The sequence below is a fragment of the Pseudozyma flocculosa genome, assembly GCF_000417875.1.
Source record: "Pseudozyma flocculosa PF-1 unplaced genomic scaffold scaffold00002, whole genome shotgun sequence".
NCBI lineage: Eukaryota > Fungi > Basidiomycota > Ustilaginomycetes > Ustilaginales > Ustilaginaceae > Pseudozyma > Pseudozyma flocculosa.
The window spans coordinates 1,008,956-1,034,377 of NW_006920870.1; the positions used below are offsets into that span (position 1 = coordinate 1,008,956).

At 64.8% G+C, this 25,422-nt stretch overlaps 6 protein-coding genes across 6 annotated transcripts; 2 read left to right on the forward strand and 4 right to left on the reverse strand.

The window, feature by feature from the left end:
* Positions 1 to 557: 557 nt before the first annotated feature.
* PFL1_00989 (uncharacterized protein) lies at positions 558 to 1,988 on the forward strand (the record flags this gene model as incomplete). The annotated part of the gene is made up of 4 exons (XM_007878489.1): positions 558 to 1,063; positions 1,141 to 1,270; positions 1,364 to 1,637; positions 1,723 to 1,988. The coding sequence occupies 4 exons, from the start codon at positions 558 to 560 to the stop codon at positions 1,986 to 1,988; spliced, it is 1,176 nt and encodes a 391-aa protein (XP_007876680.1).
* A 2,880-nt stretch (positions 1,989 to 4,868) lies between these two features.
* On the forward strand, positions 4,869 to 7,198 carry PFL1_00990 (uncharacterized protein; the record flags this gene model as incomplete). Its single annotated transcript, XM_007878490.1, has 5 exons — positions 4,869 to 5,523; positions 5,644 to 6,021; positions 6,114 to 6,499; positions 6,609 to 6,713; positions 6,896 to 7,198. 5 exons carry the CDS (start codon positions 4,869 to 4,871, stop codon positions 7,196 to 7,198), a joined length of 1,827 nt encoding a protein of 608 aa, XP_007876681.1.
* A 423-nt stretch (positions 7,199 to 7,621) lies between these two features.
* Positions 7,622 to 9,324, reverse strand: PFL1_00991 (uncharacterized protein; the record flags this gene model as incomplete). Its single annotated transcript, XM_007878491.1, has 4 exons — positions 7,622 to 8,159; positions 8,259 to 8,877; positions 8,972 to 9,070; positions 9,165 to 9,324. 4 exons carry the CDS (start codon positions 9,322 to 9,324, stop codon positions 7,622 to 7,624), a joined length of 1,416 nt encoding a protein of 471 aa, XP_007876682.1.
* Positions 9,325 to 12,260: 2,936 nt separating this feature from the next.
* Positions 12,261 to 13,841, reverse strand: PFL1_00992 (uncharacterized protein; the record flags this gene model as incomplete). The annotated part of the gene is made up of 1 exon (XM_007878492.1): positions 12,261 to 13,841. The coding sequence occupies one exon, from the start codon at positions 13,839 to 13,841 to the stop codon at positions 12,261 to 12,263; it is 1,581 nt and encodes a 526-aa protein (XP_007876683.1).
* Positions 13,842 to 15,620: 1,779 nt separating this feature from the next.
* Positions 15,621 to 18,074, reverse strand: PFL1_00993 (uncharacterized protein; the record flags this gene model as incomplete). The annotated part of the gene is made up of 2 exons (XM_007878493.1): positions 15,621 to 17,490; positions 17,599 to 18,074. 2 exons carry the CDS (start codon positions 18,072 to 18,074, stop codon positions 15,621 to 15,623), a joined length of 2,346 nt encoding a protein of 781 aa, XP_007876684.1.
* A 3,028-nt stretch (positions 18,075 to 21,102) lies between these two features.
* On the reverse strand, positions 21,103 to 24,995 carry PFL1_00994 (uncharacterized protein; the record flags this gene model as incomplete). The annotated part of the gene is made up of 4 exons (XM_007878494.1): positions 21,103 to 24,181; positions 24,268 to 24,494; positions 24,603 to 24,669; positions 24,763 to 24,995. The coding sequence occupies 4 exons, from the start codon at positions 24,993 to 24,995 to the stop codon at positions 21,103 to 21,105; spliced, it is 3,606 nt and encodes a 1,201-aa protein (XP_007876685.1).
* Between the last annotated feature and the right edge of the window lie 427 nt (positions 24,996 to 25,422).

Sequence of the window (25,422 nt, forward strand, 5' to 3'; positions counted from 1 at the left end):
CCAAACCTAGAACCACGGACCACGCACGCGACCGAAAAGTCGAAAAGGAAGAAAAACTTTTCTTGGCCGCCGCTGCCGCCGCCTGCCGCCCCGGCGGTCAAATTGGGCGTCCTCTAGGCTCTGCCCTAAATCGACGGGATCGCCGCCCTCGCGTGAGCCCGGTCAAATCTCGTTTGGAACCGAAAAAGCCCGATTTGCAGAGATTCGGATCGGCGTCCAAACTTTTTTCCTCGCCGATCCAGTTTTGCGAAAACGATCGGGGCATGGCCCGTTCGCCCGCAATTGATGGGCCCGGAGCCCGGTGGGAGGGCAGGCCGGCAGCCGGTTGGCAGCGTCAGCGTCATGCCCATCCCCGCGCCTGGGGGCCAGCCCTGCCAGCTTGGGGCTGCGCAGCGCAGCGCTGCGCTTTACCCCGCCTTTTTGCAACGAAGACGAGGCTAGGCAGGCATGCAACGGCTGGACACAACCAAACGCTAGAGCTACCTGGCACCTTCTCGGGGCGGCCACCATCATCAACCTTCCCTTCCCGTCAACCTTGATTGATCGTATCCGCCGCCATGGCTCAGCCCGGCATCTCGCAATTTTACGTGACGCCTCTCGCGCCGTCGCCCTCGCAGCCCGACGGGCCGGCGACGCAGCGACGCTACCACTACCTCGACTACCACCCGCCCCAGGGCGTGCCCCAGCGCGCCACCATTCTCCTCCTCCACGGCTTCCCCGACTTTTCCCGCGGCTGGAGGAACGTCGTCGCCCCGCTCCAGTTCTCGGGCTACCGCCTGATCGTGCCCGACCTGCTCGGGTACGGCCTCACCTCGGCGCCCCGCTCCTCGCCCGACGCCTCTGGCCAGAGCAGGATCGCAGAGTACAGCGGCAGGTCCATCTGCGCCGACCTTGACGGCCTCCTCGACCACGCAAAGGCCGGCCAGGGCGCCGAGTTTGGCTCGCACAGCTGCGACAGCCAGGGCCGCAACGGCCGCGTCATTGTCGTCTCCCACGACTGGGGCGGATGGCTCGGATGGAAGACGGCCCAGTGGATCCCTCACCGCATCATGGGCGTCGCAAGGTGAGCCCACGAGAGAGCATACGGTGCCTAGGGCGACTGTGCTTACCCCCCCTTCCTCTCGTCTCCGTCGCGATCAGCTTGTGCGTCCCGTACCAGCCTCCCACGTCGAAGCCCATCTCGATGGACCAGCTCATCCAGGGCCTGCCCAACTTTGGCTACCAAAAGTTCTTTGCCGACCCGCGATCGACCAAGATCATCGAGGATAATGTGAGTGGTCGGTCGGTGGCCCGCCCTGGCCTCGAGGCGGTTTCCAGACCTGGGACTGACGACGTCGGAGGCGCGACCCGCCCTGCTCGACAGCTGGAGCGCTTCTTCCGCATCGTCTACATGATCCCCGGCCTGTTTAGCGGCGACGGCAACATTGGCTCGCAGGCCGCCGACTGGTACCGCGAAGGCCAGCTCGAGAAGCTCCTGACCAGCCCCGAGTTCCAAAAGGTCGACCTGTCGAGCATCGGCAAGAGCCTGCTCGACGAGGCCGAGTTGCAGCGATACGTCTCGACCTTTAAGAGCCGCGGCATGGAGGGACCGCTTACGTGGTACAGGACGCGTCCGATCAACTACAAGGACGACCAGAGTGAGTCGGTGCGCCCGTTCGAGCCTTGAGAATGCCGTAACCTAGAGAGCTGACGGGTTGGTCTCTTTCCATCTGCGCTCCACAGCCTTCCGTGAAAAGGGACTGCCCGCGACGCTACCCGCGCTGCTGCTCCAGCCGACCGACGACGTGGCCGTGCCGCCGTCAATGGGCAAGGGAATGCCCAAGCACGTGCCGGCCGTCAGGCTGGTCGAGATCAACGGATCGGGCCACTTTGCGCAGAACGAGCTGCCCAACGTCGTCGTGGCCGAGATCAAGAAGTGGATCGACGAGGCCATCATCCCGTCGGAGAAGAACGGCACCTGGTTCCAGTGGATCAAGTCTAGGCTCTGAGGCGGGTCCGAGGCCGACGTCGGCCGCCGCCGGGACGCCCAAAATATCCTCGTCGGGGCGACTGCCGCGCCAAGACGGACGAGGCGCCGCGTAGGCGAGGCTCAGCCAGGCACGTCCGCCGTACGTGCTGGTTCGGAGGGCCCCGCCGACCTTCGTTGCCAAGCAATGGGCTCCATGGGCACTCCACGGCGTCCCGCGGGTGCTCCGCGTTACAATGGCGTGCCAAGGAGAAGATGGTGCCTAGTTAGGATCATGCAATCCATGGACCAGCAGCCAGAGGATCTCTCCATTGAGTGCGAGTGCGCGTTTCCTTCGTCGTGTGAGCGAGGTCGATCTGTTGCTCGACAAGGTGCGGTAGGGGCGAGCTACACTGTGACCGTACCCACCTGGGTGGTGTCCTCGGACGTCCATGACTCGGCGCGTTTACAGTTCCGCCGTGACGCCCCGAAGAGTGTAAGCCTAAGCTACAGTAGCTAGTGCGTGTTGGGTTGCACGCGCCGTGTCCGTCCGCCGGCCGGCGAAAGGGGCGAGCCGCGTCGGGCCATCCGGTGGTGGGCACAGAGGTGGCGCAGGGACCGTATGTACCTACTCGCCCCCTAGCCTGGATCCTCGCGTTCATTTGCTGGCGCATGCAGGTGGCTGATCTTCTTGCTTGAGTGAGAGGGTGGCGAGAAGACCTGAGGCTCCCGTTGGCCATGGCCTGTGACCCCCTCTGTTGGCCGCACATTGATGAAGACCGTTGTACGAGGGTCGAAACGACGTCATGATCGGCCTACTCAGAGCTTGACGAGGCTCTCACTCTCATGGTCAACCACGGTGAGAGAGGATGTTGAATTGGCTACGACCCAACGGGAGGATCCGACGTACGGCGTCTTTAGCGTCGGGACAGGCAGGGACGGCCTCGGAACGAATCGGCCGAATCTGACCTTAGCTTGGTGCCGAGCCGACCTGGCCTGACCTGCAGCAGGGAGCAGACAGGCCGGCAGGGCATGCTCGGTCGAGTTTCGGCCCTCTGCCCGCCTGTCACCCGGGCCTTTCTTGGCATCTCCCGTCACGCCGTACCTGCCTGTCCGCCCGTCTGTCCTTGACCGCCGGCCGGCCGAACCGCAGAACAACGAAGCTAAGCGTTTCCGGCCACCCGGCGTGCGGTGGTACGGGAAATCCTCCGAAGTTTCGTCGTTGTGCGTGATCAACGAACGCAACGCCTTTGCGTTTGGACCCTGCCTCCCGCCCGGTTCCCGAACGGCGTTAGGCACCGGCTGTTGCTCCCAGCGAAGGTAGAGGCTCTGAGCGCCCGCTAACTACTGTACCACGATCTGCCTCTCAGCAGGAATTGCACACGTCGACGTGGCCCTTTTTTTCGATGACGATGTCCTCGCCTCGATTGGCAAAGAAAGAGAAAAGGTTTGCGTCAAGAGCAAGGCAGGCTAAGAGCTCGGAAGAAGAAAAGATGAGCCGCCGGACACCAATAGGGGCGATGGAACCGGCATGCCAGAAGAGAGAGGCAGGCAGGCAGGCAGGCAGGCAGGCAAGGCCTGGCTGCATGCGCCCTCGTGGGCGCCGGAGAGAAAAAAAGCTTGACGGCTGTTCGGCTGTTCGGAGAATTTTTTTTCTTGATTTCCAAACGGCGCGACACCGCGGCAGGCTACTTAGGGTTGGCGGGTCCAACACGGCCATAGATACCGACTGAGCGCGACACCGGGACAAAGGTGCATGCCGCTCTGTCGCCCATTGTCCAACGTCATACAGTGCGCGCTGCGGCGGGTGCCTGCCTGCCAGTACGACGGCCGAAGTTGGACCGCGGACTGGCACCAAATTGACCGAGGCGCCGGCCGTCTGCCTCTCGCCGACCCTCCTACTTTCCCTTTGCGGTCAGACAGGGCAAGCTCGACCTCGTCGCAAGAGGATGGTGATGCGATGGTGGCGCCTGAAATCCGTCGGGACCCCCTATACTCAAGCTCGCTCTCCGTCGCGGGACGGAGGGGATGTCCATGCCAGAGCGGTCTCGAGCATGCTACCTTTGAAGCAGCAGTGTCACGGGCGTACGGTGTCTACTTATGAAGCAAGCCCGACCGTTGCGGGACAACTGTACAAGCTCGCTGTCAACGGGCCGGGGCTGACGAGGTGTCGAGCAACAATTGACCGAGAACAACCAGTTAAAAAATTTGGTCGAACCGGCACCTTGGCCAGATCCAGAACGTCAAGGCGCGCGCAGTCGATCTGATCCCGGCAGCGGCGGCAGGACGCACCAGCGAGCATCCCCTTCGTAAAGGCAAGGTCGCTCAGCCCGCACCGAGACGGCGGCCGTCGCCGCACAGGGTCGTTGCTGCTCCGAACAGCTCCGTACGCGGACGAGCTAGGCTATTGGTCGTACAGGCCAAGCTGGCCCTCTCTGACCACAGATCATGGCGTGCATGCCAGCCCGCCAGCCCGCCAGCCATCTCACCTGCCTCATGGCAAACAACACGCACGCAGGCTGCCTGGGCCCCCGTCCCTCCCCCAGGCGGAGCACCCGCCTCGTCCCGCCGTGCACCCACCCCTCAGGCGGGGAATCGAAATGAGGCGAAGGCCGTGCCGCGCCATGTCCGTGTGTGCCGGTGCCGCCCGCTGTAGCGTGAGCTTGCACCCTGCTCCTGCTTGGCCTGACGGACCGACTCGACCCCGGTCACAGAAGGGGCAGGGCGTCACAGTGGGTGGAACAGGGACAGGCCAAGAAAGGAGGAGAAGAAAGTGACGCTCTGGCGTGCACTCCATATAACAACAGGCAGACAGAGCACCGTCGTCCGCCCTTGCCCCTGTTACACCACACCAACCTCGCCCTCCCCCCCCTTCTCACGCCCAGCGGATCCTCGTCCGCCTCGGCACCTCCTCGCCGCCACCATGGTCCTCAAAGCCACCTCGATCCACACCAACTTCCTCTCGAGCGGGGAGAGGTACGTCACCGCCGATGCCGACGCCGACGCTTCGGCCTCGGCCCCGGCTACGGCGCCTCAGTCGGCCGCCACGTCGCACGACGGCCACGCCTCGACGCCCTCGCGCAAGAACAGCCTGTGGAGCCGCAAGAGCAAGGAGGCCCCGTCTGCCTCGCGCAAGGACGTCAGCCTGCCCGACGGCGTCAGCGACGACAACATCATCCTCGTCGTCTGGGACGGGCCCGACGACCCCGAGAACCCGATGAACTGGAGCCTGACGCGCAAGTGGATCACGACGTCGCTCCTGTGCGCCATGTGCCTCTTCATCGGCCTCTCGACCGCCGGCTACTCGGTCGGCATCGGCCCCATGACGCAGGAGTTTGGCGTCTCCAACGAGGTCGGACAGGTCGGCATGCTCCTCTTCAACGGCGCCTTTTCCATCGTGCCCCTCTTCCTCGGCCCCCTCTCCGAGTTTGTCGGCAGGAACCCCATCTACCTCGGCTGCTACGTCCTCTTCACCCTCTTCTTTATCCCCCAGGCGCTCGGCAAGAACATCGAGACGCTCCTCGTCTCGCGCTTTATCTCGGGCGCGTTTGGCGCCGCCGGCACCACCATCATCCCAGGTGAGCACAGCGGCCGTTGCCCCTCCGTAGAGCACCCGTCGCTCGTCTTTCCGGTGTGCACCAACTGACCCGCTGACCCGCTGACCTCCACATCGACGCGACCCCGCCCCCGCCCCGCAGGCACGCTCGCCGACATCTGGAAAACAAAGGACCGCGGCGTCCCCGTCGCCCTCTTCAGCCTCGTCGCCGTCGCCGGCACCGTCGGCGCTCCCCTCTACTGCGGCTACATCCTACAGGAGAAGAACTGGCGCTGGATACAGTGGTGCCAATTGATTATAAACGCCGCCGTCGTTCTCCTTGAGCTCCTCCTCCTGCGCGAGACTCGCGGCTCGGTCATCCTCCAGAGGCGCGCCAAGAAGCTCAGGAAGGAGACGGGCGACCAGCGCTACCGCGCGCCCTCGGAGCTCGAGGCGCCCTCCCTCAAGGCCCTCCTGCACGTCTCGACCACCCGTGCCGCCATGCTCATCGTCAAGGAGCCCGTCGTCCTCTTCTTTTCCAGTGAGTTGTTGGGCCCGCGGCGCTTCTGTCGCCGTGAGCACCCGACCGATGCTGACCCGCGCGCATACCTTCCCGCCCTTCTTCCGCACCAGTCTACATCGCCTACGCCTGGGCGCTCATCTTTGCCTTCTTCGCGGCCATCCCCATCGTCTTCCAGGAGCGCCATGGCTGGAGCGTCGGCAACGGCGGTCTGGCCTACATCGGCCCCGTCATCGCGTGCTTCCTCGCCTTTGGCCTCTCGTTCCACAGCAAGTACCTCTACGACCGCGCGCGCACCCGCAACAACGGCATCGCCGTCCCCGAGGCCCGCCTCTACTACGCCTGCGTCGGCGGCATCCTCTCCACCATCGGCATGTTCATCTTCGCCTTCACCTCGCCCACCAAGAACGGAGACCGCTTCGTCCACTGGATCGCACCCGAGATCGCTCTCGTGCCCCTCGTCATGGGCATCTACTTTATCTTTGAGGCCATCCAGCAGGTGAGTCGGTACGCCTCGTGCTGCCATCCGGAAAGTTAGATTTGCGACGCGTTCGATTTTGACGCCACTGACACCATCCTCATTCCTTGCCGCCATTTTTTTGCCGCAGTACCTCGCCGATGCCTACGGGGCTGAATGGGGAGCGTCTGCCATCTCGGCTCAGGGCCTGATACGCAACAGTATGGCGGCTTCGTTTCCTTTGTTCTCTACTCAGGTAAGGCTTCCAGAGGCTCCCAGGACATCTCGGGGTATTCTGGAGCGTCTTGGGCTGCGCCAGGACGATTCCGAACACTTCCGAGTGTCTGGTAATGGCCCTGGTACGGTCGACGCTCTCTGTCTCTTCGGAGGTACTAAAGACTTCTCGACCTTATCTCTGCTTTATGTTTTGCGCAACAGATGTTCCGCAACCTCGACGTATGGGGTGCGGGAACGTTGCTCGGCTGTCTGCTCGCGCTCGCGGTCCCCCTCCCCTTTATCCTCATCAAGTTCGGCGCCAGGATCCGCGCCAACTCCAAGTACGCGGCGTTCGAGGATGAAAGTGGCGAGCAGAGCGGTCCGGTCCTTGGCGCGCGGCGCGACGTCGAGGCCAAGGCGGCCGCCGCGGGCTTCGAGAGCAACCCGACCTCGGGCACGGCAACACGCGCGCCTTCGCCGACCGCGGCAGCCGAGGAGGAGAAGGCCAAGGAGAACTCGGCTTAGACCCATGCTGTAATACAGACATCGTCTCGAAAGGCTCGAAACATACAGCGTTATTGCTCGTTTCTGCGGGGCCCGGACGGTGCGTGGTCCTATGGGAGTCCGCGTGCAGAGGCGAAGGCTATTGGGCGAGGGCGTGCACGATGCCATTAAGCTTCGGCACACCGAGGACGAAGGGTGAGGCCGCTCAGATCCTCTGTTTGCGTCTCGGCGACGCCGCACGTCAACGGCGAGAACTCGGATCAGCGGCATGGCGCGCAAACCGACTCAGCGGTCCTCCACCCAGAAGGTGACCGAGGTAGACTCGGGGAAATTGCACTGCTACACAGGTCGTTCTGATTCGTTGGATCGTGACGGGAGATATCGTTACAGAGGCAGGAGCAAACTGAACGCGGCAGAGGGAGCGGGCGTGGGAGCGGGGCGCGCCTAGATGGTGAACCTGAACGCGGGGTTGCGGTCGCCGATGGGGGCCTTTGTGAGGCCCTGGTCGACGAGCTCCTGGTAGCGGATCCAGTTGCTGTCGCGCTCGCCGTTGGCGCGCTTCTGGTTCTCCCAGCGGCAGTAGAGGCCGTTGAGGGCGATGAGGATCCAGGCGAGGATGAGGGCGCCCAGGACGACCGAGTGCCCCGGCGTGTAGTCGGGCGCCCACTTTGCGTCGTAGATGAAGGTCGCGACGAAGCCGGCGCAGTTGGCCACCATGAGCTGCAGCGCGTTGACCGTGGCACGCTTGTAGTACCCCGCCGAGTTGTTGATGGGGATCGTCAGGATGCACGGTACCGCCGAGTAGACGCCGAGGGAGATGAGGAAGATGGCGGCGTACTTGGTCTTGGGGTCCGAGGTGGCCAGGAGGATAATGTAGCCGATGATGGAAAAGGGCAGGCAGCCGAGGATGAAGGGCACGCGCATCTTGGCCCTGTCGGCGGCGTAGGCAACCGCGACGACTCCAATTGTCGCCGGGACGAAGCTGCGGGAGTAAGAGAAAAACGGGGCGGACACGGGATGGAGAGAATGTCAGCCATCACGGGTCCATCGATGTCGAACGGGCGGCACGCGGTCGACTCACGGCGGCACGGTGAGCAGCTGGAGTCTGGTGGTGCTGATGTCCGGGTAGATGCCGCGGAGGATGGTGGGCAGGAAGAGGGTGTACGAGTAGAGGCAGATGCAGACGCAGAGGTAGGCGATGCCGCTGAGCCACGCCTGGATCTCTGTCAGGCCGCGGCGGACCTCGCGCCACTCGAACTGCTCCTGCTCGAGCACCCGTCCGGCCGCACCAGCGCCTCCCCTGGAAACGGCGGGCGTGACGGCGCCCATGGCCTCCTTTTCCTTGATGGCCGCCGCCGTCGTGGTGTCGGCGATCTCCTTGGACTCCCAGGTGAGCTGGTGCGTCATCTCCTGTCCCTGGCTGTAGCCGTTGTTGCTGTCCAGCACAATGGGGTCGAGGCCGCTGTTGCGCACCCGCATCGAGTGCGTGTCCCAGTCGATGGCCGAGAGCATCACTTCGCGCTCCTCGGTCGAGAGGAACTTGGCCGCCTCGACCGATGCGGGAAGCCACAGGTAGGCGATCACAGCGATGGCGCATGTTGCGATTCCCTCGATCGCGAAGATCCAGCGCCACCCAGCGAGGCCGCCGAGGCCGTCCATCTGCAGGAGACCGGAGGCGAGGAGACCACCGAAGGCGCCGGCTAGTAGAGACAGAGATGGAGGCGGGACGACGCGTCAGCGCGCGTTCGAGCGCTGGCGACGAAGTGGACCGGTCAGAACGCCGCTGAGACTCACCGAGCGAAGCCCCGGCGTAGAAGTAGGCGATGCGCACCTGGACCATGTACCGCGGGTACATGGTGGCGAGGTAGAGCGGGATACCGGGCAGAAGACCACCTGGAGAGCGCAAGGGAGACAACGGCGGAAGGCAAGGTCAGCGTCACAAGGCCACTTTGATCCAGATCAGCCATGTAGCCGTCGCTCGACCCACCTTCGCAGACACCCAGCAGGACGCGGATGACGGCGAGCTCGGCGAAGTTCTTGACAAAGGACGATCCGATCGTCACGATGCCCCAGCTGAAGACGAGCAGCGGGAGCCACAGCTTGGCTGAGAGCCGTTTCAACATGAAGTTGCTGGGTAGCTCGACCATGATGTAGCTTATGTAGAAGATGGCCAGCGCAATGCTGAACTGGTTGCCCTTGAGATGTAGGTCCTTGACGAGGCCCGCGACTTTGGCGTTGCCGATATTGGATCGGTGTGTGGCGAGCAAAAAAGTGACAGGGGGCGCGTGCGAAAGTTAGCACGGATTTTTTGTGGCGTGGAGTAGGGAACGAGCGCGGCGTTCCTGGACGGGGCCCCGCGTCTCGGTGCGGGATTTTTTACGAGACACCACCACCGCTCGACACCATACTCCTTCGCTCTTTGCCACTCGACATCGTCCCGTTTCACTCCATGGACCTGGAAAGCAGCGCTACGAGAGCAATACTCATCAATGAAATTGGCTAGCCATAGCAAAGTCAGAGGTGGGACGGTGCGCCAGTCGAGCTGGCGGACGCCGCGGCGCCAAACGCGAGCATGGTCTTCAGAGATCGGCACGCCGCGGCTGTCGAACGCGAGTGGCGCCGAAGGGGCCTCGATGGACCTTGAAGGGGCCACAGCGTCGGTGGTGGCCACGGTCGTCATGGCGCCGGTACTTTGATGGGGAAGACCGAGGGAAGGGGAGGTTCGGGAAGAGGGGCCGAGTAAAGGTATGGAAGATCGCGAGATCCTGGGCGAGAAGCGATGAGAAAGATCGCGCCGAAAGATCTTGGATCAAGTTGTAGGAAGGAGCAAGAAGGTGGAAGATGGCGTTCGAGAGGGGGACCGGGGGCTTCGAAAGCGCTTGTAGGTCCGGGGGCTTATAAGGGAGTCTGGTACGGACGGCACGGCGGCAGACACAGGGACGGAGGATAACCTTGCCGGCCGGCCGGTGGGCGTCGGCCCTTTTGCGGGGTACAGCGACAAGGACGGCACTCTACCCCACAGATTCGCTACTGTGGCTCGGTGCCACGGGGCTCCACGAGGCGGCGCGGCAGGCCAGGCGGCCGCTAACCACTGTGCGCTAGCGTGTGTGATGCAGAGAGGCATGCAGAGCGCCCGGCAGGTTCTTTGTCACTCCCACGGGCGGGCGGACCTCTCCGGTCAGGGAAGACGAACGGCCTTCGTCGAGGCAAGGCGGGACAGGCTGCGCGGCGGACCTACGGTAGACGGACCGAATGCGGGGTGCAGGCGAACAGCGCCGAAGAGGATGCCTAGTTACATGTATTTGTACAATAGGGACGGCCTGCAGCGCGTAACAGCGCACCTGGTCCTTCCGCCGGGCTGGTGCTCCGTGTGGCGGCCAAAGGATTTGCAGGGCGACGGCAAAACCGCGCAAGGTGCGGGGAGCCGAGGTGTAAAGGGGCCAGGATGCAAGAGCAGAGGCCACGAGCGTGGCTAGGTACAGCACCCACAAGGGGTGGCAAGCAAAACAGCACGGCGCGTCCCTGCCGTTGCTCCTGGTTTCGCCACACGGCCCTTTTCCTACCTACCCGTATCCGTGGCGAGTTCCATGGTCGCCAACGCGGTTTCTTGGCATCGCTGACACTCTAGCGCGATGCTGAGGCGAGATACGGCAAGCAGGGTCAGCAGAGGCGACATGGTCTCACAGACGGTCAAGCGAGCAAAACGGATGAGAGAGGCAGAGGCAGTACAGAGTACGCAGAGAGTGAGGCGAGGCAAGGCAGGACGAGGCAAGGCGAGAGAAGAGGCGGAAGACGCGGTGTCGAACGGCCGCCGCCCGCGTGCGTTAGCGACCAAGCGGGCTCGTTGTGAGTGCTTCGGTTGGTGCAGCAAGGCATCGAACTAGAGGCGACTCTGGACGAGTCTACGGGCGAGTGGGAGTCGCTGAGGGGCATCGCGAGTGTGCAGCCATCGCGGACGGTGCATGGATCTTATCATCGGAGAGCGTGGGGGAGCTGTAGGGTCGCCGGCCGGCCGTCCACGCGCAACGACCCCGCAAGCAGATGGGGGCCAGACCGCCGCCGGCGGGTGCTCGCTAACTTACTGCAAGCCAGCGCGTGCGGCCCCAGACCGACCTCTGGACCTGCTGGGCCGTGGGCTGCGCAACCTCGCCTGCCCGCGGCAAACGAGTAACGCGGCCAGATCAACGGCATGGCCTGCCGCTGCCCGCTGGCCCCCGCTCAGACTGGGACCTGTCAGAGCCCCGCATTCCTCGTGCCCTCACCTCAGAGAGAGAGTCGCCGCCCTTCGCCGTTGACCGAGCCTCCGTGAGCAGAGGCCCAGCGAAACATGCCGACCAGCCGCCCCCGACTGGCCATGCGGTCCGGTCAGTGGCATCGGAGGAGGACAGCGAATTGGCCGGTGGGCCAGAGATTGGTTCGATCCCCGCCTGACGGTCGACAGTACGAGCTGGCTCAGCAACGGCGGAAATGGGCAGCCGCCGCTGCGGCTTCTCAAGTCTACGGCGGAGGCTCTTCCGGCGCCGTCGTCCGCGGCGCAATCCGTTGGCCCTCGACGACAAAGCGAGTCAGGCCCACAGCGGCGATGGCTTGCACAACCCTGCCTCTTTCTGTTGCCTGTTGCAGCACCCACATCTGCAGCGGCAGCAATTCCATCTCCAGCTTAAGACATGTAGGACTCAAGGTTGTCGGAATTGGCACGAAGCTTGATGCTCAAGCTCTGCAACAGGGATTTGCAGCAGCACGTTGGGCCGTCGTGGCGGGCTGATGTTGACTTGCACGCCTCGCCTTTCCTGCCGTCCCTCTGCAAGACGAGATCAAGAACAGCGGCTGGCCCGTTGCTCGACGCCCTAACCCCGCTTCTTTGACGGATCCGCAATTCGCCTCGCCTCGCCTCGCTGTTCCCCTTGAGCCGTCCCACAGCGTCCCTTTGACATCACCTCGCTCAAGCTCGGCATCACACAGACCAACGAGGACAAGATCTCGTGAGATAGAAGCGACCGTCACGGGTAAATTACGTTACGCTACAGACAGCGGTGCAACGCACGCGGCTCTCGACGCCGACGCCAACGACCGACCAAGACCCTCAAAGACGGGCGTTCTCGGGCATCTGCTTGAGGGCCATGCGCACGGCGAGGTCGCCAATGACCTCCTCGGAACCGCCGAGGACGGCGTCGAACTTGTAGGTCCTGGCAAAGAGCTCGACAAACTTGCCCATGCCCGACTTTGTGAGGCCGCGTCCGCCAAAGATGTTGACGGCCGAGTCTGCGACGTTGTGCGAGACGCGCGTCGACCACGACTTGAGCAGTCCGACCTGTCCGGCGAGGAACTTGGACTGCTGGTTGTACGACATCTTGCACATCTGGTAGGTGACGTTCTCGAGCCAGTTCTGGGCGGCCTCGACCTCGGCAAACATCTGGGCCAGCTTCTGGCGGACGACGGGCTGGCTGTGGAGGGGCTTGCCAAACGCCTTGCGCTGGTTGGTCCAGAGGAGCGTCTGCTCAGCGGCGGCGCGGGCGGCGCGGATGGTGCTGCAGCACATCACCCAGCGCTCGTGGTTGAAGTTGGAGAGGATGTAGTAGATGCCCATGCCGTCCTCGCCGATGAGGTACTTGCTGGGCACCTTGACGTTGTCAAACGTGATGTAGGCGGTGCCGGCGGTGGGCGAGTACGACGTCTTGATGATCTTGGTCTCGATGTTGCCGCAGCTGCGCGGGATGCACATGACGGCGAAGCCCTCGTCGGTCTTGACGGCCGTCGTAAAGTAGTCGGCAAAGACGCCGTTGGTGATCCACTTCTTGGTGCCGTTGACGACGTAGTGGCTGCCGTCCTCGCTCTTCTTGGCATAGGTGCGGATGCCCATGACGTCGGAGCCGGCAAAGGCCTCGGTGACGGCGAGGCAGATGAACTTGTCGCCGCGCAGCACGGGCTCGACGACCTCGTCCTTGAGCTCCTGGCTGCCAAAGTTCATGACGGGCGGCAGTCCGATGACCATGCCGCCGTTGAGGCCGTCGCCGAAGCCGCGGGCGCCGCAGCGGACGAGCTCCTGGGTGATGATGAGCTCGTGGAAGTAGTCAAACTCCTCGCCCTTGATGTCGGCAAAGAGCTTGCGGCCGTGGAGGTGCTTGCCGGGGCCCATGCGCATGGCGTTGATGCCGTTGGCGCCGAGCTTCTTGACGAGCTCGACGTCGGGGCGCTTGCCGTTCTCCTCGACGCGCTGGGCGATCTCGGTGATCTCCTCGTCGACAAACTTGCGCCACTCGCGCTGGAGCCTGCGGTGGCTGTCGTTGAAGTAGGGGCTGTGGTAGCCCGTGGCGAGCCACGAGGGCTCGGCGTAGGGGACGCGCGAGGGGGATCCGACGGGGTCGGCCTTGAGCTTGGGCTGCTCGCCCTTGATGGTGCCAACGATGAGGCGGGCGTACTGGGGCTTCTCGAGGACCTCGCGGCGGTGGAGGCCAAAGAAGACGTCGGTGGCGTCCTGTCCGGCGACCTCCTCGTCGTGGAAGACCTGCTCGCCACCGGGGTGGAGCTGGGCGAACTTGGAGACGTTGTAGACCTCGCTGTCGATAATGACCCAGTTGTCGCCGGCCTTGTTGTGCTGGGCCACCTCCTCGCGGGTGTACTCCTTGCGGGCGGGAGCCGACGTCGTCTGCTTCTGTGCGGACATGATGGCAGAGGGTATGCTTTGTGGGGAAGGGGGAGAGGGGGCGAGAGGAGCTTGGTGCGCGATGGGCGATGGGTGGAGGCAGTAGGTAGGGCGAAGAGCGCGGGTGCCGTGGAGCGGTAGGTGGGGTCGAAGGGGGGCACGGAGAAGGTGATGGAGGTCGAGAGGGAAGACCGAACAGGGGGGTGGTGGCGATGGTTGAAGAGGGAGCCAGGCAGGCAAAAGAGCGGGGTAAGCTGGCCGCTCCTCTGGCTCTTTTCGAAGTCGGTGCATGCCGTGCCCCCCGCCACCGCTTCTCCTGTCGCCCTGGACACGCACGCACGCACGCACGACGACGGACACCACGCATGCTGTGCCTGCCGTGAAACAGAAGGGCGACCAAGTTCGAGCCACCCGGCAAAGCAAAGCAAAGCAAAGCAAAGCAAAGCAAAGCAGGCAGGGTGAGTCCAGGCAAAGCAGAGCAACACGCCCCCAAGGAGCGGCCGTACCGAAGGCGCTGGGAGGGCCAGAGTTGCTTGCTTGCTTGCTGCTTTGGCGCTGGCTGGCTGGCTGGCTGGATGGCTGGCTGGCCTGGACCCTTTGAGCTGCTGCTGCCTACGGTAGCCTCGGCTGCTGCGCCCAGTTCGGTCGGCCCGCCTAATTACCGGTCACGAAGCTCGGATTCGCTAGCCGGTGGCCGGGGCAATACAACGAGGCCAAAGGGGGGCGCCTCGAGTTGAATTCCTCGCATTTCAAAGCAGGGCGCGGCCCTGTTTTTCTTTTCCGCCAGCTGGCGTCTGGCAGGCGAGCCAATCAGGGTGGCGTGCTCTGCTAATCCGCCATGCAGCCGCCGCCAGCCTTCAGCGTGAAAGCCGCTCGTGTTGCGTGCCCGCCTGCCCTTTGTCGGATCCGAGGCTGTTCTCCGCTCTCCTGCCGTAGCTTGCTTTCGGCTCGCCCGCTGTCCCGCTCCCCTGCTTCGGGCCCCCTTTCGACTGCCCTTGCAGGTCTCAAGCTCGGGCACGCAGCCGGACCCCTTGTCTGTCGAGCAGCATGTGTGCGGGCTACAGTACGGGGCCTGGGCGCCTGGCGATACGCCGCCGAGATGAAGCCAGCAAGCAAGGCAAGCATGGCGCCCGCCGCCCGCCCTACTGCCGAAGCATAGGCGAGCGAGCATCTGGGAAAATTGCGGGGTCCCCGCCTTTTGACGGAGGTGCCAGCGAGCAGCAGCCCAGGCTAGGGCAGGCAGGGCAGGGGAGGATACGGTGCGGCTGGGCACGAGCTTGCCTGCTTGCTGGCAAGCCTGCCTCTTCCTCGCTTCCAGCGCCTCCTGGTGCACGGTCCCGGTCGCCATGGCAGGTTGTGAAAGGAGCGGTCAGTGCTCGCAGGTGCGGTGCGGTGTGGCGCGGCGCGGCCAGGCGGTTCCTCTGTAGGAAGCTGGTTTGCTTCGTCGCGGCGGTACGGGGCCATTCGGAACCACACCCGCTGTCGATCGGAGCTCTCCCGGGAGGGGCGGGCAGCAAACAGGCGGGGCAGACTGCGAGACCTCTCTGGCGGCCCGACCGCACCGTTCGCACGCTCATCGGCCCGCTGCCGGAGGTTCGCGAACAAGGCCGGGCAATGTATGCTATGCTGTTCCCATCCCGCCGAGGGGGCGAGGACGCTCTAGAGTTTTGCTAAAAGTACATGAGGTATGAGGACCGGCGTGCGAGAGAGCGTGTATGTGTGTGTATGGACATGGACGACGGGATCGGATCGATGCTGTGTGCGTGTGCGTGCGAGGGCGACGTCTGCTCTGCCCGCCGGCTACACCTCGACGCTCATCTTTTCGCCCCACCGACTCTGGAACCAGCTCGTGAGCATCGTGTTGATCTTGCGCGTGCCCTCTTCGCCCTCGACAATGTCGTCGTTGAGGCAGAGGAACGTCGTCGCGCCGGCGCCAGGCTGGGCGCTCGACGTCGCATCAGCGGACTCGCCATCCTGGGCCCCCGTCTGCTGCTGCTGCTGCTGCTCGTCGAGCTGGGCGAGCTTGTCGGCCAGCTTGTGCGCCTTCTTGACCTGGTAGAAGTCGGACGGCACGCTGCCCAGCACGTACTGGTACCGCTGGATCAGCCGGGCACACCAGGTGCGCAGCGACATGCCACTCTGGGCCGCACCGGCGGGCAGCGCCTTGTCGAGCGAAAAGTCCGTCTCCCTCCACGAGCTCGTGAGGGGCAGGTGCGGCACGTGCTTCAACGGTGGCGACGACGATGACGGCGGCGACGCAGCGGGGATCGCCTCGGTCGCCGGCATCTTGGCGTACGACGGCGGCATGAAGCGTTCGATGCCCGAGGTGCCGCTCGCGCCAATCAGGGCGGCGAGGATGCAGTCGCCACAGTCGCTCTGCTCAAACGCGATGCGCTTGAACAGGTCGCTGGCGGACTCGGCGCCGCGCGAGGGGGCCAGGCAGCTGCTCCGGCTGATGCTGCAAAGCTTGGGCGTGTCGAGCCTGCGCCGACCGCCCACGTCTTCCTCGCCCGCCGAGTCGAGGGCCTCTGAGAGATCCGGGAAGCCGTGCCTCGGGCGGTCCCAGAACCACTGCCAACCGAGGTAGGACAGCGCGTGGCCGTCCTTGGACGAGAACGAGTACTCGGTGTTCCTTGGCCTCTCAACGCCAGCAGCGCCAAAGGCCGACATGTCGTCCGGCGAGGTGCGGACGGGCGTGCGCACGTCGATGCTCGAGGGTCCGCTGGCGCCCTTGTCGAGGCCCGCCAGCTCGGCCCACATGGCGTCTTTAACCTCCTCGGTCAGGCGTCCTTCGGCTCCGCCCCACTTGGCCACCGCCCAGGTCCAGAGGAGCGCCTCGCGGTGGCGCTCGACAATGTACCACGACGCCAGGAAGAAGCCCTGGATCGAGTAGGGGACGTCCTTCTGCGCGCGGAACCGAGCCAGCGTCGTGTCGCTGAAGGCGTCCGGGAACGTCTGGGCGGCCTCCTTGAGCAGAGGCAGCCAGAGGGTGCGCGGGTGGTGCGTGATGTAGGGCAGGGTGCGCATCGAGAAGCGCTGCCCGAGGATCCACGCGGCACGCTTGATGCCCACCTCTTCGCCGGCCGGGTTCCACAGCCGCTGGAAGGGCTTCTCCGAGGGCAGGTAGTAGCTCGTCACCCTCGCCAGCGTCTTGAGCACCGGTCCAAAAAGCGGCGTCGTGTAGTCGGCGACGGAGCTGGGCAGCAGCGTGAAAAAGTCGTCGTTGTAGTAGACCAGCTGGTCTGACTCGTTGTCCTCGAGGTTGAACAGCTGCGACTCGACGGCCAGGCTGTTGAAGCTGGGGATCGTCCGCTCGCGCCACTGCTGCACCTCTTCGAGCGACATGTCTGGGCGGTCGTGGTGTGGCATGGGCCGGTAGTATTCGGCGTCGTGGTGCAGAACCACCTGCTCCGTCTTGGACGTCGCCACGTCCTTGCGCAGCCACGAGGGGATCTGGCCGATCATCTTGGTGCCCGCACCCACCATGCTGCCCATCGGGTAGGCGCTCGCCATGATGTGCATCTTGCGCAGCGACGACGAGCCCAGCGAGGCGAGGCTCGAGCGCATCGAGTAGAGCAGCTCGTTGTGGTCCGCGTACCGGTGCGCCGCGTCCATCTTGAGCGCAGTGGCGGGGCGGTAGGCGTTCCTCGACGCCATCTGGGCCGGATCACTGAGAGGCGGCGGCAGCAGGCAAATTGCAATGGTCAGCAGGGGCGATTAGGACGCCGGCAGCGCATGAACGCACGTCGCGCGGGCAGCCTGAGGGGCGACAACTCACGATCCATTGACCCACGCCCAGACACCGTCGATCTTGAGGCCTTCGCTCAGGTCGGTCCCCTGGCAGGCAGGGCCCCAGGTGTGTGAGACGATCCACTCTTCGACGCACGCATCGCTGAACGCGTCGTACGCTCGGATCGGGACGGCCTGCCGGCTCGCCGGCCCCGGATTGCTGTCTGCAAAGAGGCGGTGGTACTTGTCGTCGCCGATCAGGTAGACCTGGGCGCCGTTCGAGTCGCCCTTGGGCCCAAAGAACCAGTCGCTGGTGAGGTTGCCGAGGAAGAAGCAGGCTAGCAGAAGCAGCGCGATGCGCAACGGTGGCAGGTGCTGGAGCGCGGTGCGCAGGTACCCGCGTTGTTTCGCAGGACCGAGACCGCTTTGCGAGCTGACGCTGCCCCTCGAGCTCGAGGTGGGTAATGGCAGGTAGCTGCTGTATCGGTCTGAGACGGGTCGAGCGAGCTTGGAGAGTAGGCCCATGGTGAGGTCGGTGAGCGTCGTCGCCGCGTCCGAGGCTGTGCGCGGGCGCAAGGATGCTGACGTGGGTGCTCGACTGTCCGCGCGGCAGGACGAGGACGGGCGTAGAGATGTAGATAGCTGCCGCGGGCTCGACCAGGCCAGCAGCTGTCTAACGTTGGGTTCTGCTGTTGTGGCTGATGAAGCTGGTGTCGCTGCGAGGTGTGAGGACCGGTGTCTATCTCTCACGAGGCTGGATCGACCACGGCACGTCCCAGAGGGCACGGAGAAAAGAAGGTGACGAAGGAGGCCTCGAGCGTAGCCGAAAGAGTGAGTGCCTGGGCCTGGCGATCCACAGAAGGAGCTGGTGGTGGTGGTGGGCGGTGATGGTGTTGGTGTTGGTAGAAGCTGGAGAACCGACGGCAGGTTCGTCTGGAACTCTGGAACCAGCAGTTGCCAAAGATAGGACACGACAAGGTCCAGCGGGGGAGGAGGAGCAGCTGACAGACGGAACGAGGGACAAAAGCGGCAGACATACCTCCGCCGGTTGGTGTCACTCTCACAGAGCGAGCAGGCGATGGGCGAGGGGAGCTCCGAGATCGAGGGTCAAGTCGTGATGCGGGGGCGCCGCGGGCGGAAGGGAGCACACGACCCGTGCATCACGCCGCCTCTCTGGGCGTTCGGATGCTCAGTGGTGCGTTTCGGCCAGATGGCAGGCACGAAACAATGGTGGCTGGCTCGCCAAGGCCGGCGACCCTGTCCTGCCGGTTGGTGGTCCAACGGCAGCGCCATGGGTCGTCCTTGGCTCCGGAGCCAGAGCGAGGGGCGGTCCATGCTGGACGGGGCGTACCTACCGTACCAGGGGCGGATGCCAAGCCAAGGCTTCTCTCGACGGGCGTCTGGCGTCTTTCCTGTCCTGCCTTCGCCTTCCGCCCTTGCTTGGTCGACCTTTTCGGCCCTTTGAACCGAAATGACGGCAGTCGCTCCGCTCGAGACAACGGATGCGACGGCGGGCCTACGGTTAGAGGGGAATACGAATCGAGTCGAGGGAAGGATACGACGACGTACGAGGTTGCACTACTACTCTGACCGACGCTAGGTGTGCGACCGTGTGTCATCGAAGAACGCTTCTAGCGCGCAGAGCGCTGGCGATGCTGCCCGTCGAGGCTGGAGGGTCGTACGGTCGTCTGACCATGGCCCGCCCTGTTTGCCCTTCACGGCGCGAGAAACGGCGGCGGATTCGATGATGCTAGGCCAGAAAGACCTCGGCGATTTCCAGCTTAGCGGCGGTCGTCAACACCGTACCCCTAGCCTGGCCTGGCCTGGCTTGGCGTAGCCTGCCAGGCCTGTCTGCCCTTACCGCCCGACCTTGCGCTCACTGCAAGCCTGACGCTGCGCCATTGGGGATCGTGCAGGCAGGCCACAGGCGGGCCACAGGCAGGGCCCTGAGCGGGGTTGGCCCACGGAAAATAAAAACCCGAAGAGAAACCTGCGTGCTGCGCTGCGCTGCGCTGCGTGCGTGCGTTGGCGAACTTTGACAGCGTGGTCGAAATCAATCAATCAAATGCAGCGATGATCGTGTGACGTTGGTCGGACTGGCCCCTCCCGCCTACACTGCCACCTCTTTCCGGCGGTTGGCGACGGCGACGGCGACGGCGACGGCGACGGCGAGGGCAACGACGATGGTGGCGACGAGCGACTGCGCCAACAAATGAATACAGCTCTTTGAAAGACTTGTCGCGGATGGATACCCACGACGACTGGAACCGGAATGGGACGGACTGGATGCATGGCGAGGTCGAGGAGCCAGGAAATGGGGATCGGAACGACGGGCCCATTTTGCCAAGACGTGCGGCGCGCATCAGACCAGCCCCTGCCTTGCCCTGCCTGCCCTGCTTTGCCTTTGCTTGCTGTGCTTGGCTTGGCGCTCACCCGCGGCCGCGAGGGGGAGGCGTTGCACGCTGTTGGCATGAGGCCAGCGAAGGCGCGCAGCCAGAGTCGGGCAGACGAGCCCGGCCTAGCCTGACCCGCCTTCACCTTAGCCTAGCCTGATCGTGTGAGGGGGCCATCGGTTGTGTAAGCGAGGTCAAGCAGGAAGCAGGCAGGCAGGCAGGCGGGCAGGCGGGCAGGCAGCCAACGGAGCCGCGCGCTCGTTTCGCACCGCGGGCCAAGCACCGCCCTCACACGACCAGGTCCAGCTCAGCCCCCTTCCTCGCTCTGCCATGCGCTCAACCTCCATCGCTCAAAGACGAAGGATCAGCAATCGGCAGAGGGCAAGGTGGACGCACGAGTTCCTGTCCGGTCGGGTCTGCTTTTCCATTCATCCTTTCGGGAGGGCAATTCGGAGCGTCGTCCGCTCGAAAGGCCTGGCAGCGCCAGACAGCCCCACTCTTTGGTTCAACCGGCGACTATCTTTGCGTCGGCGCGCTCGAAAAAGCACGCGGTCAAAGCATGCGCGCTGACGGGCTGCGCAGAGAGCGAGCATGGCATAAACAGCAACAGATGGATTGATTTTGGCGCCCCGCCCCCGACCTCTTTTCTGCGTGTGTCTCTGCGTCCGATCGCTCGGCCTTCATCCACACACCGTACAGGTACGTACAGCAACATGACGCGGGTCGATCGGTTGTCGAGCCCGACGCACCCGACCCGGGATGGATGTACGTACGTGCCAGCCTGGGCTACAACTCCGGCGGAAGGGAAACCGCCTCTCTTCCGATCGCGCCTGCCTGTCACCTGCCCGGGCCTGCCCTGCCCTGCCTGCTCGTGCCACCATATCTCTTCTTTCGGACCCCTGTTCCGACGTGACGTCTGCCATTTCAAACACCGCGGACCCCAGTCCCACGCGATGAGGACGGACCGGACCGGAAGCTCGGCCCGATCGCAACCCTCCCACCGTCAGAGAAGTTCTTGCTTGTCCAGTCCTCGCGGCGCTTCGTCGCTTCTGCACACCGCGGGCACAAAGAGAATCCGACAGATCCAAAGAGTTGCAAAAGGGCACCAAGATGCTTGCTCGTCGTCGCTGGGATCGCCGCTGGGATCGCCGCTGGCCGCCTCACCTGCTCGACATCTCGAGCACCTTGAGCGTCATCGTCAGGCCAAGGTCGGCGGCGGTGACGGGGTCGGTGAGGGACTCGTGCACAGCGGCCAGCGCCTCTACGCACGCCGCCCGTCCGCCCGGTCCCAGCACATACCCGGCCTGGGCGGGAGCGTACGACACGATGATTTCTCGCGCCCGCTCCGCCGTCTTCTGACGCTCCTCGGCCGTGCGTTCGGGCCAGCTCTCGGTCGACCACTGCCCCTCGGGCCAGTACGAGTCCAGCAGCGCCTCGGTCCACGTGGCGAAGCTGTCCCGGTTGAGCGACGAGGCCGCCTCGTTGAACGTCGACACCACGCTGCCCGAGTACGTCGTCCGCACCACCTGCTCGAGCACGCGCAGCATACCGCGCCGCAGCGTCCAGCCGCCCTGCAGGTTGAACGCCTCGTCGGCCACGGCAAAGATGGCAGAGAGGATCTGGTCCAAGTCCTTGGCGCTCATCTGGGCCGCCGGGCCAGACGCAGGGCGCTGCTGGCCGGAGGGCGAACCGGTCCGCGAGGGGAAGCCCGACGCGTCGCTCGAGGCGCTGTCGAGGAACGGGCTGCCCGACGACGCCATCGCGGGCGTGGCGATCCCCCGCGCAACACCCTCGACCGTCGGACGTGCCACGGCTCCGGGCGCCGGCATCGTTCCCGTTGGCCCAGCCGCCTGGCTCGCCGCCACGGCCGCCGAGGCCTGAAGTCCGAAGCCCGTCTTGGCAGTCTTGCCCACCGCGCCCACGCCGCTGACAATGTTCTTGCCGATGCCGCCAAAGAAGGCCGCCGGCCCGCCGCGCTCGCGCACCGCCTCGGCAGGCGCGCCGGCGCGGTTCTTGTCCATGAAGCGCTGCATGGTCGGGTTCGAGGCAAGGTGGTCCATCATCGAAGACGCCAGCAGCGCCCTCAGGTAGCCTTCGAGCTCCGGGCAGAACTGCGCGCTGCTCTTGCCCTTGGCCGCGGGCAGGCGGGGCGGTGGGTTCGACGAGCGCGGCATCCGCTGCAGCTCGGCGTCGAGCGCCTCGAACTCGGACCAGCGGCGCAGCAGCACAAAGCCGTCGCCGTGGCCTCCGTCCGACGAGATGCCTTCGACGACAATCATCAGCTCGAGGCTCCGCGCGTCGAGCGGCCCTGCCTTGCCGGCGTTGTTGCTCACGTCCGTCACCATCACCTCTGCCGAGCCTCGGGCGGCGGCGTTGGTTGCGTCCGACTGCGAAGTGCCTGCCGACGGCGACGCGCGCTCAGCGCCTTCGTCCAGACCGTCCGTCGAGCCAGAGCGAGGAGGCGGAGGCTGCGGAGTCGAGGTCGAGCGCGAGGGGATGGACGATGGTCTCGGCGGCGTCGAGGGAGGACGCGACGGTGGCTGCGTGAGAGCTGCGACGCCACCGCCTGTCGCCAGCGACGGGCCAGAGTTCTTTCGTCTGGGCTCGTACGCCAGCGGCCTCGACGGCGATTCCGCGTCGGTGCTGCGTTCGGACCTCGTGCGCGAATGGTCCCGGCTGTGGGAGGACGCCTGAGTGGCAGCCGGAGCTGCAGTCGTCCGCGATCGGGAGGCGCCTTGCGTCTGCTCTGCGAACGCACGATAGAGCCGCTCCAGCCGGTCGTCGAGATCGTGCTGCAGCGGTTCCAGCGTCGCCATGCTCGGCTCGACGCGCAAGCGGTCTAGGGTCTGCGCCAGCGCCGTGCGCAGCGACTTGCGGCTTCCGTCGGCGTCGCTGTCGTTGGGCAAGCGCTGCAGCGCCTTTGTGAGGATGTTGCTCGCGTCGGCGTGGAGGGTGCGCGCATCGAGGTCTTCGAATTGAGCAATGGTGGAAAGGGTGCCGAGCTGCGTGTGAAGGCGCAGCACCGATTCGCCCTCTCCAGGCCCGCATAGAGGCGGGCGCGCATCCTCGAGAAATGCCTCGAAGGCGTCATACACTGACCCCGCCTGCCCCGAGAGGACCTGATCCAGCGAGGGAAAGTCCATTTGGCCGGCCGCCTTGACCGGGGAGGAGGCCGTGGGCCTCATCGGAAGCGGAGGGCCGCGCTGGGTCGGCGCCGGTGCGGGATCCGGAGTGTCTGGGATGGTGTAGGCATCTGTAGAGGTCGGCGTTTGGCCTGACGCGCCCGGCACTTGCCGCAAACTCCTCTTGAGCGAGTCGGGCAGAGGCGGATCGGAGAGCGCGGAGGGCACGTCGAGGCGCATGTTGCGAGGCGGGATGGCGGAACGCTCGGCGTCGTCATCGCCGACGGCACCTAGAAGCGTGTTGCCCACCTCGCCGAGCCCCTCGCCGACAACATCGACGGTGCGGCCGGCGGCATTCGTCACGCTGCTCAGGGCCGACGTTGCGAACCCGCCGAGCGATGACAGCGGATCAGAGCTGAGCGTATGGCCGGGATCCTGCTGCGGTGCTGCAGCCGGCTGATCTGCCAGATCCTGGGGTGTCAACTTGCCGACGTCGCCTGGGCTGAGCTCGGGTTGCTCCGCGAAGAGGCCTTTTGTCGCTTCCCCGGCCGCCGCGCCCAGCGCCTTGTTGGGGCGCCCGTCGACGACACCTGCGAGAGTACCTTGGGCGGCGTCCTTGACCGCCTCAAGCTCTTTTGGCGACAGCGTCTTGTCGTGCAGGCTCGTTTCGCTAGCCGGCTCCCCCCACTTGACGATCTGCATGTTGATAAAGTCCGGGTCGCTGACGTACTGGACCGCCTCCCAGCATTGCTTTGTGAGGATCTCGGTCATGAGCGAGACAACGACGGGCGACTGCCTCTCGGAGCCGGTCATGTTGCGCGCGAGCAGCCTTCGTATGCCCTTGCGCAGCGATTCGATGCGGGCCGAGGAATTAGGCCAGGTGAGGTCGGAATCTGCCTCGTCGGGGTCGGGCATCGGGTTGCCGAAAGCCTGTAGCCGCTTCCGCTTCCGCCGCAGCGAGGCGAGGATGACGCTCTGCGACGTCAGCAGCAGCTCCGACGTGGCATCCACGTTGCGCAGCCTGCCAAGCCGCAGATAGATGCTGGCGATCATGTGCGAGATGCTGGCGTCGGCGGCCTTGGGGAAGCCGGGGTGGGCAAAGGTGATGGGGTCGTACCTGGCCGAACAGGGAGGGGGCAAGGCGTCCAGGGTCAGCGGCGGGCGTGAGCATGTTGCACCGAAGCGACCGGGAGGCAGGCTCACCAATGCTTGACAAAGTCGCGCACGACCAGCTCGACGAGGCGCTGGACAGGCTTGCGAAGCGGAGGTGCGATGGTCGTCGTCGATAGCTGCTTGGCCCCGCCATCGAGCGCGGCATCGTTCTGCGTCGACGGCAGCGAATCTTGCTCCGCCGCAGCCTCCTTTGCATCGTCGTCGCGAGTGCCGTGCGTGAATAGAAGGTACCTGGCCGGGTCAAACTTGCTCCTCGCCTGGTTAGCCAGATTGGGGGCGCAGCGAGGCGTCGTCGGCGAGGGTCAGTGTGCGTCCAGCGCAGCAGTGCGGGTCGGGTCGGGCCGGGGCCGGACATGGCTACGCACCTTTGCTGCAGCGTCGGTCGAGGGCAGCTCGAGCAGCGTGCGGACCCAGGGATTGCACAGGAGCAGGCTGTTGTTGTTTCGGGTTGGCCGGGGCCGGTCAGCTCGACGCTGGCTTGCCTGCGCGTGGTCCCTCGATCGCCCGGCGGCAGTCTACACTCACGCGGCAGTGCCGACCACCAGCAAGATGTTGACGGGTCCGGAGCGGAAGAGAGCCAGCGACACTGCGACGACGAGTCCCGAGTAGACGACATTCTGGGGGCCGCCGTGCTGCTGCGGCGAAGGGTGCGTAGTCGCCGCGCCTCGCCCGCCGTGTCCAGGCTCTTGCCCTCCTTCTCCTCCTCCCGTCCCTGCCCCTCCCTCAGTCGCGGGAAGAGTGCGTCTGTCCGGATTCATGATCGACAGTGGCTGCGGCAGGGAGGAATTCGTCTATCGTCGTCTGTCGTGTGCGGGTCGTAAGAGGTTCGTGCGTAGAGGGAGGTGGTCTGGAAGCAGGGCGGGCGAGCGTCAAGGCGTCCTCGTCTATCGCCGCCCGGCCCCCCGCCTCTGACCCACACGGGAGCGTGCGGCCAACGCACGCACGCGCCCACCGGTTGTTCCACAAAGTGGAGGCCTCTAGGGGGTTTCGAGTTTTTCGACAGCTGGATTCTTGCAGCTTGCCATTTCTGCCCCGCGATCTTGAATCTCGCAAGCTGGCGAAATTCCGCGTCCAGCAGGAATCACATTTTTTGGCGGCTGCGAACCCCTGCCTTCAGGAAATCCAAAGCCGCTGATTCCAAAATTCGCGACTTGCAGGATTTTCGACGTGGGTAGCAGCTTTCAT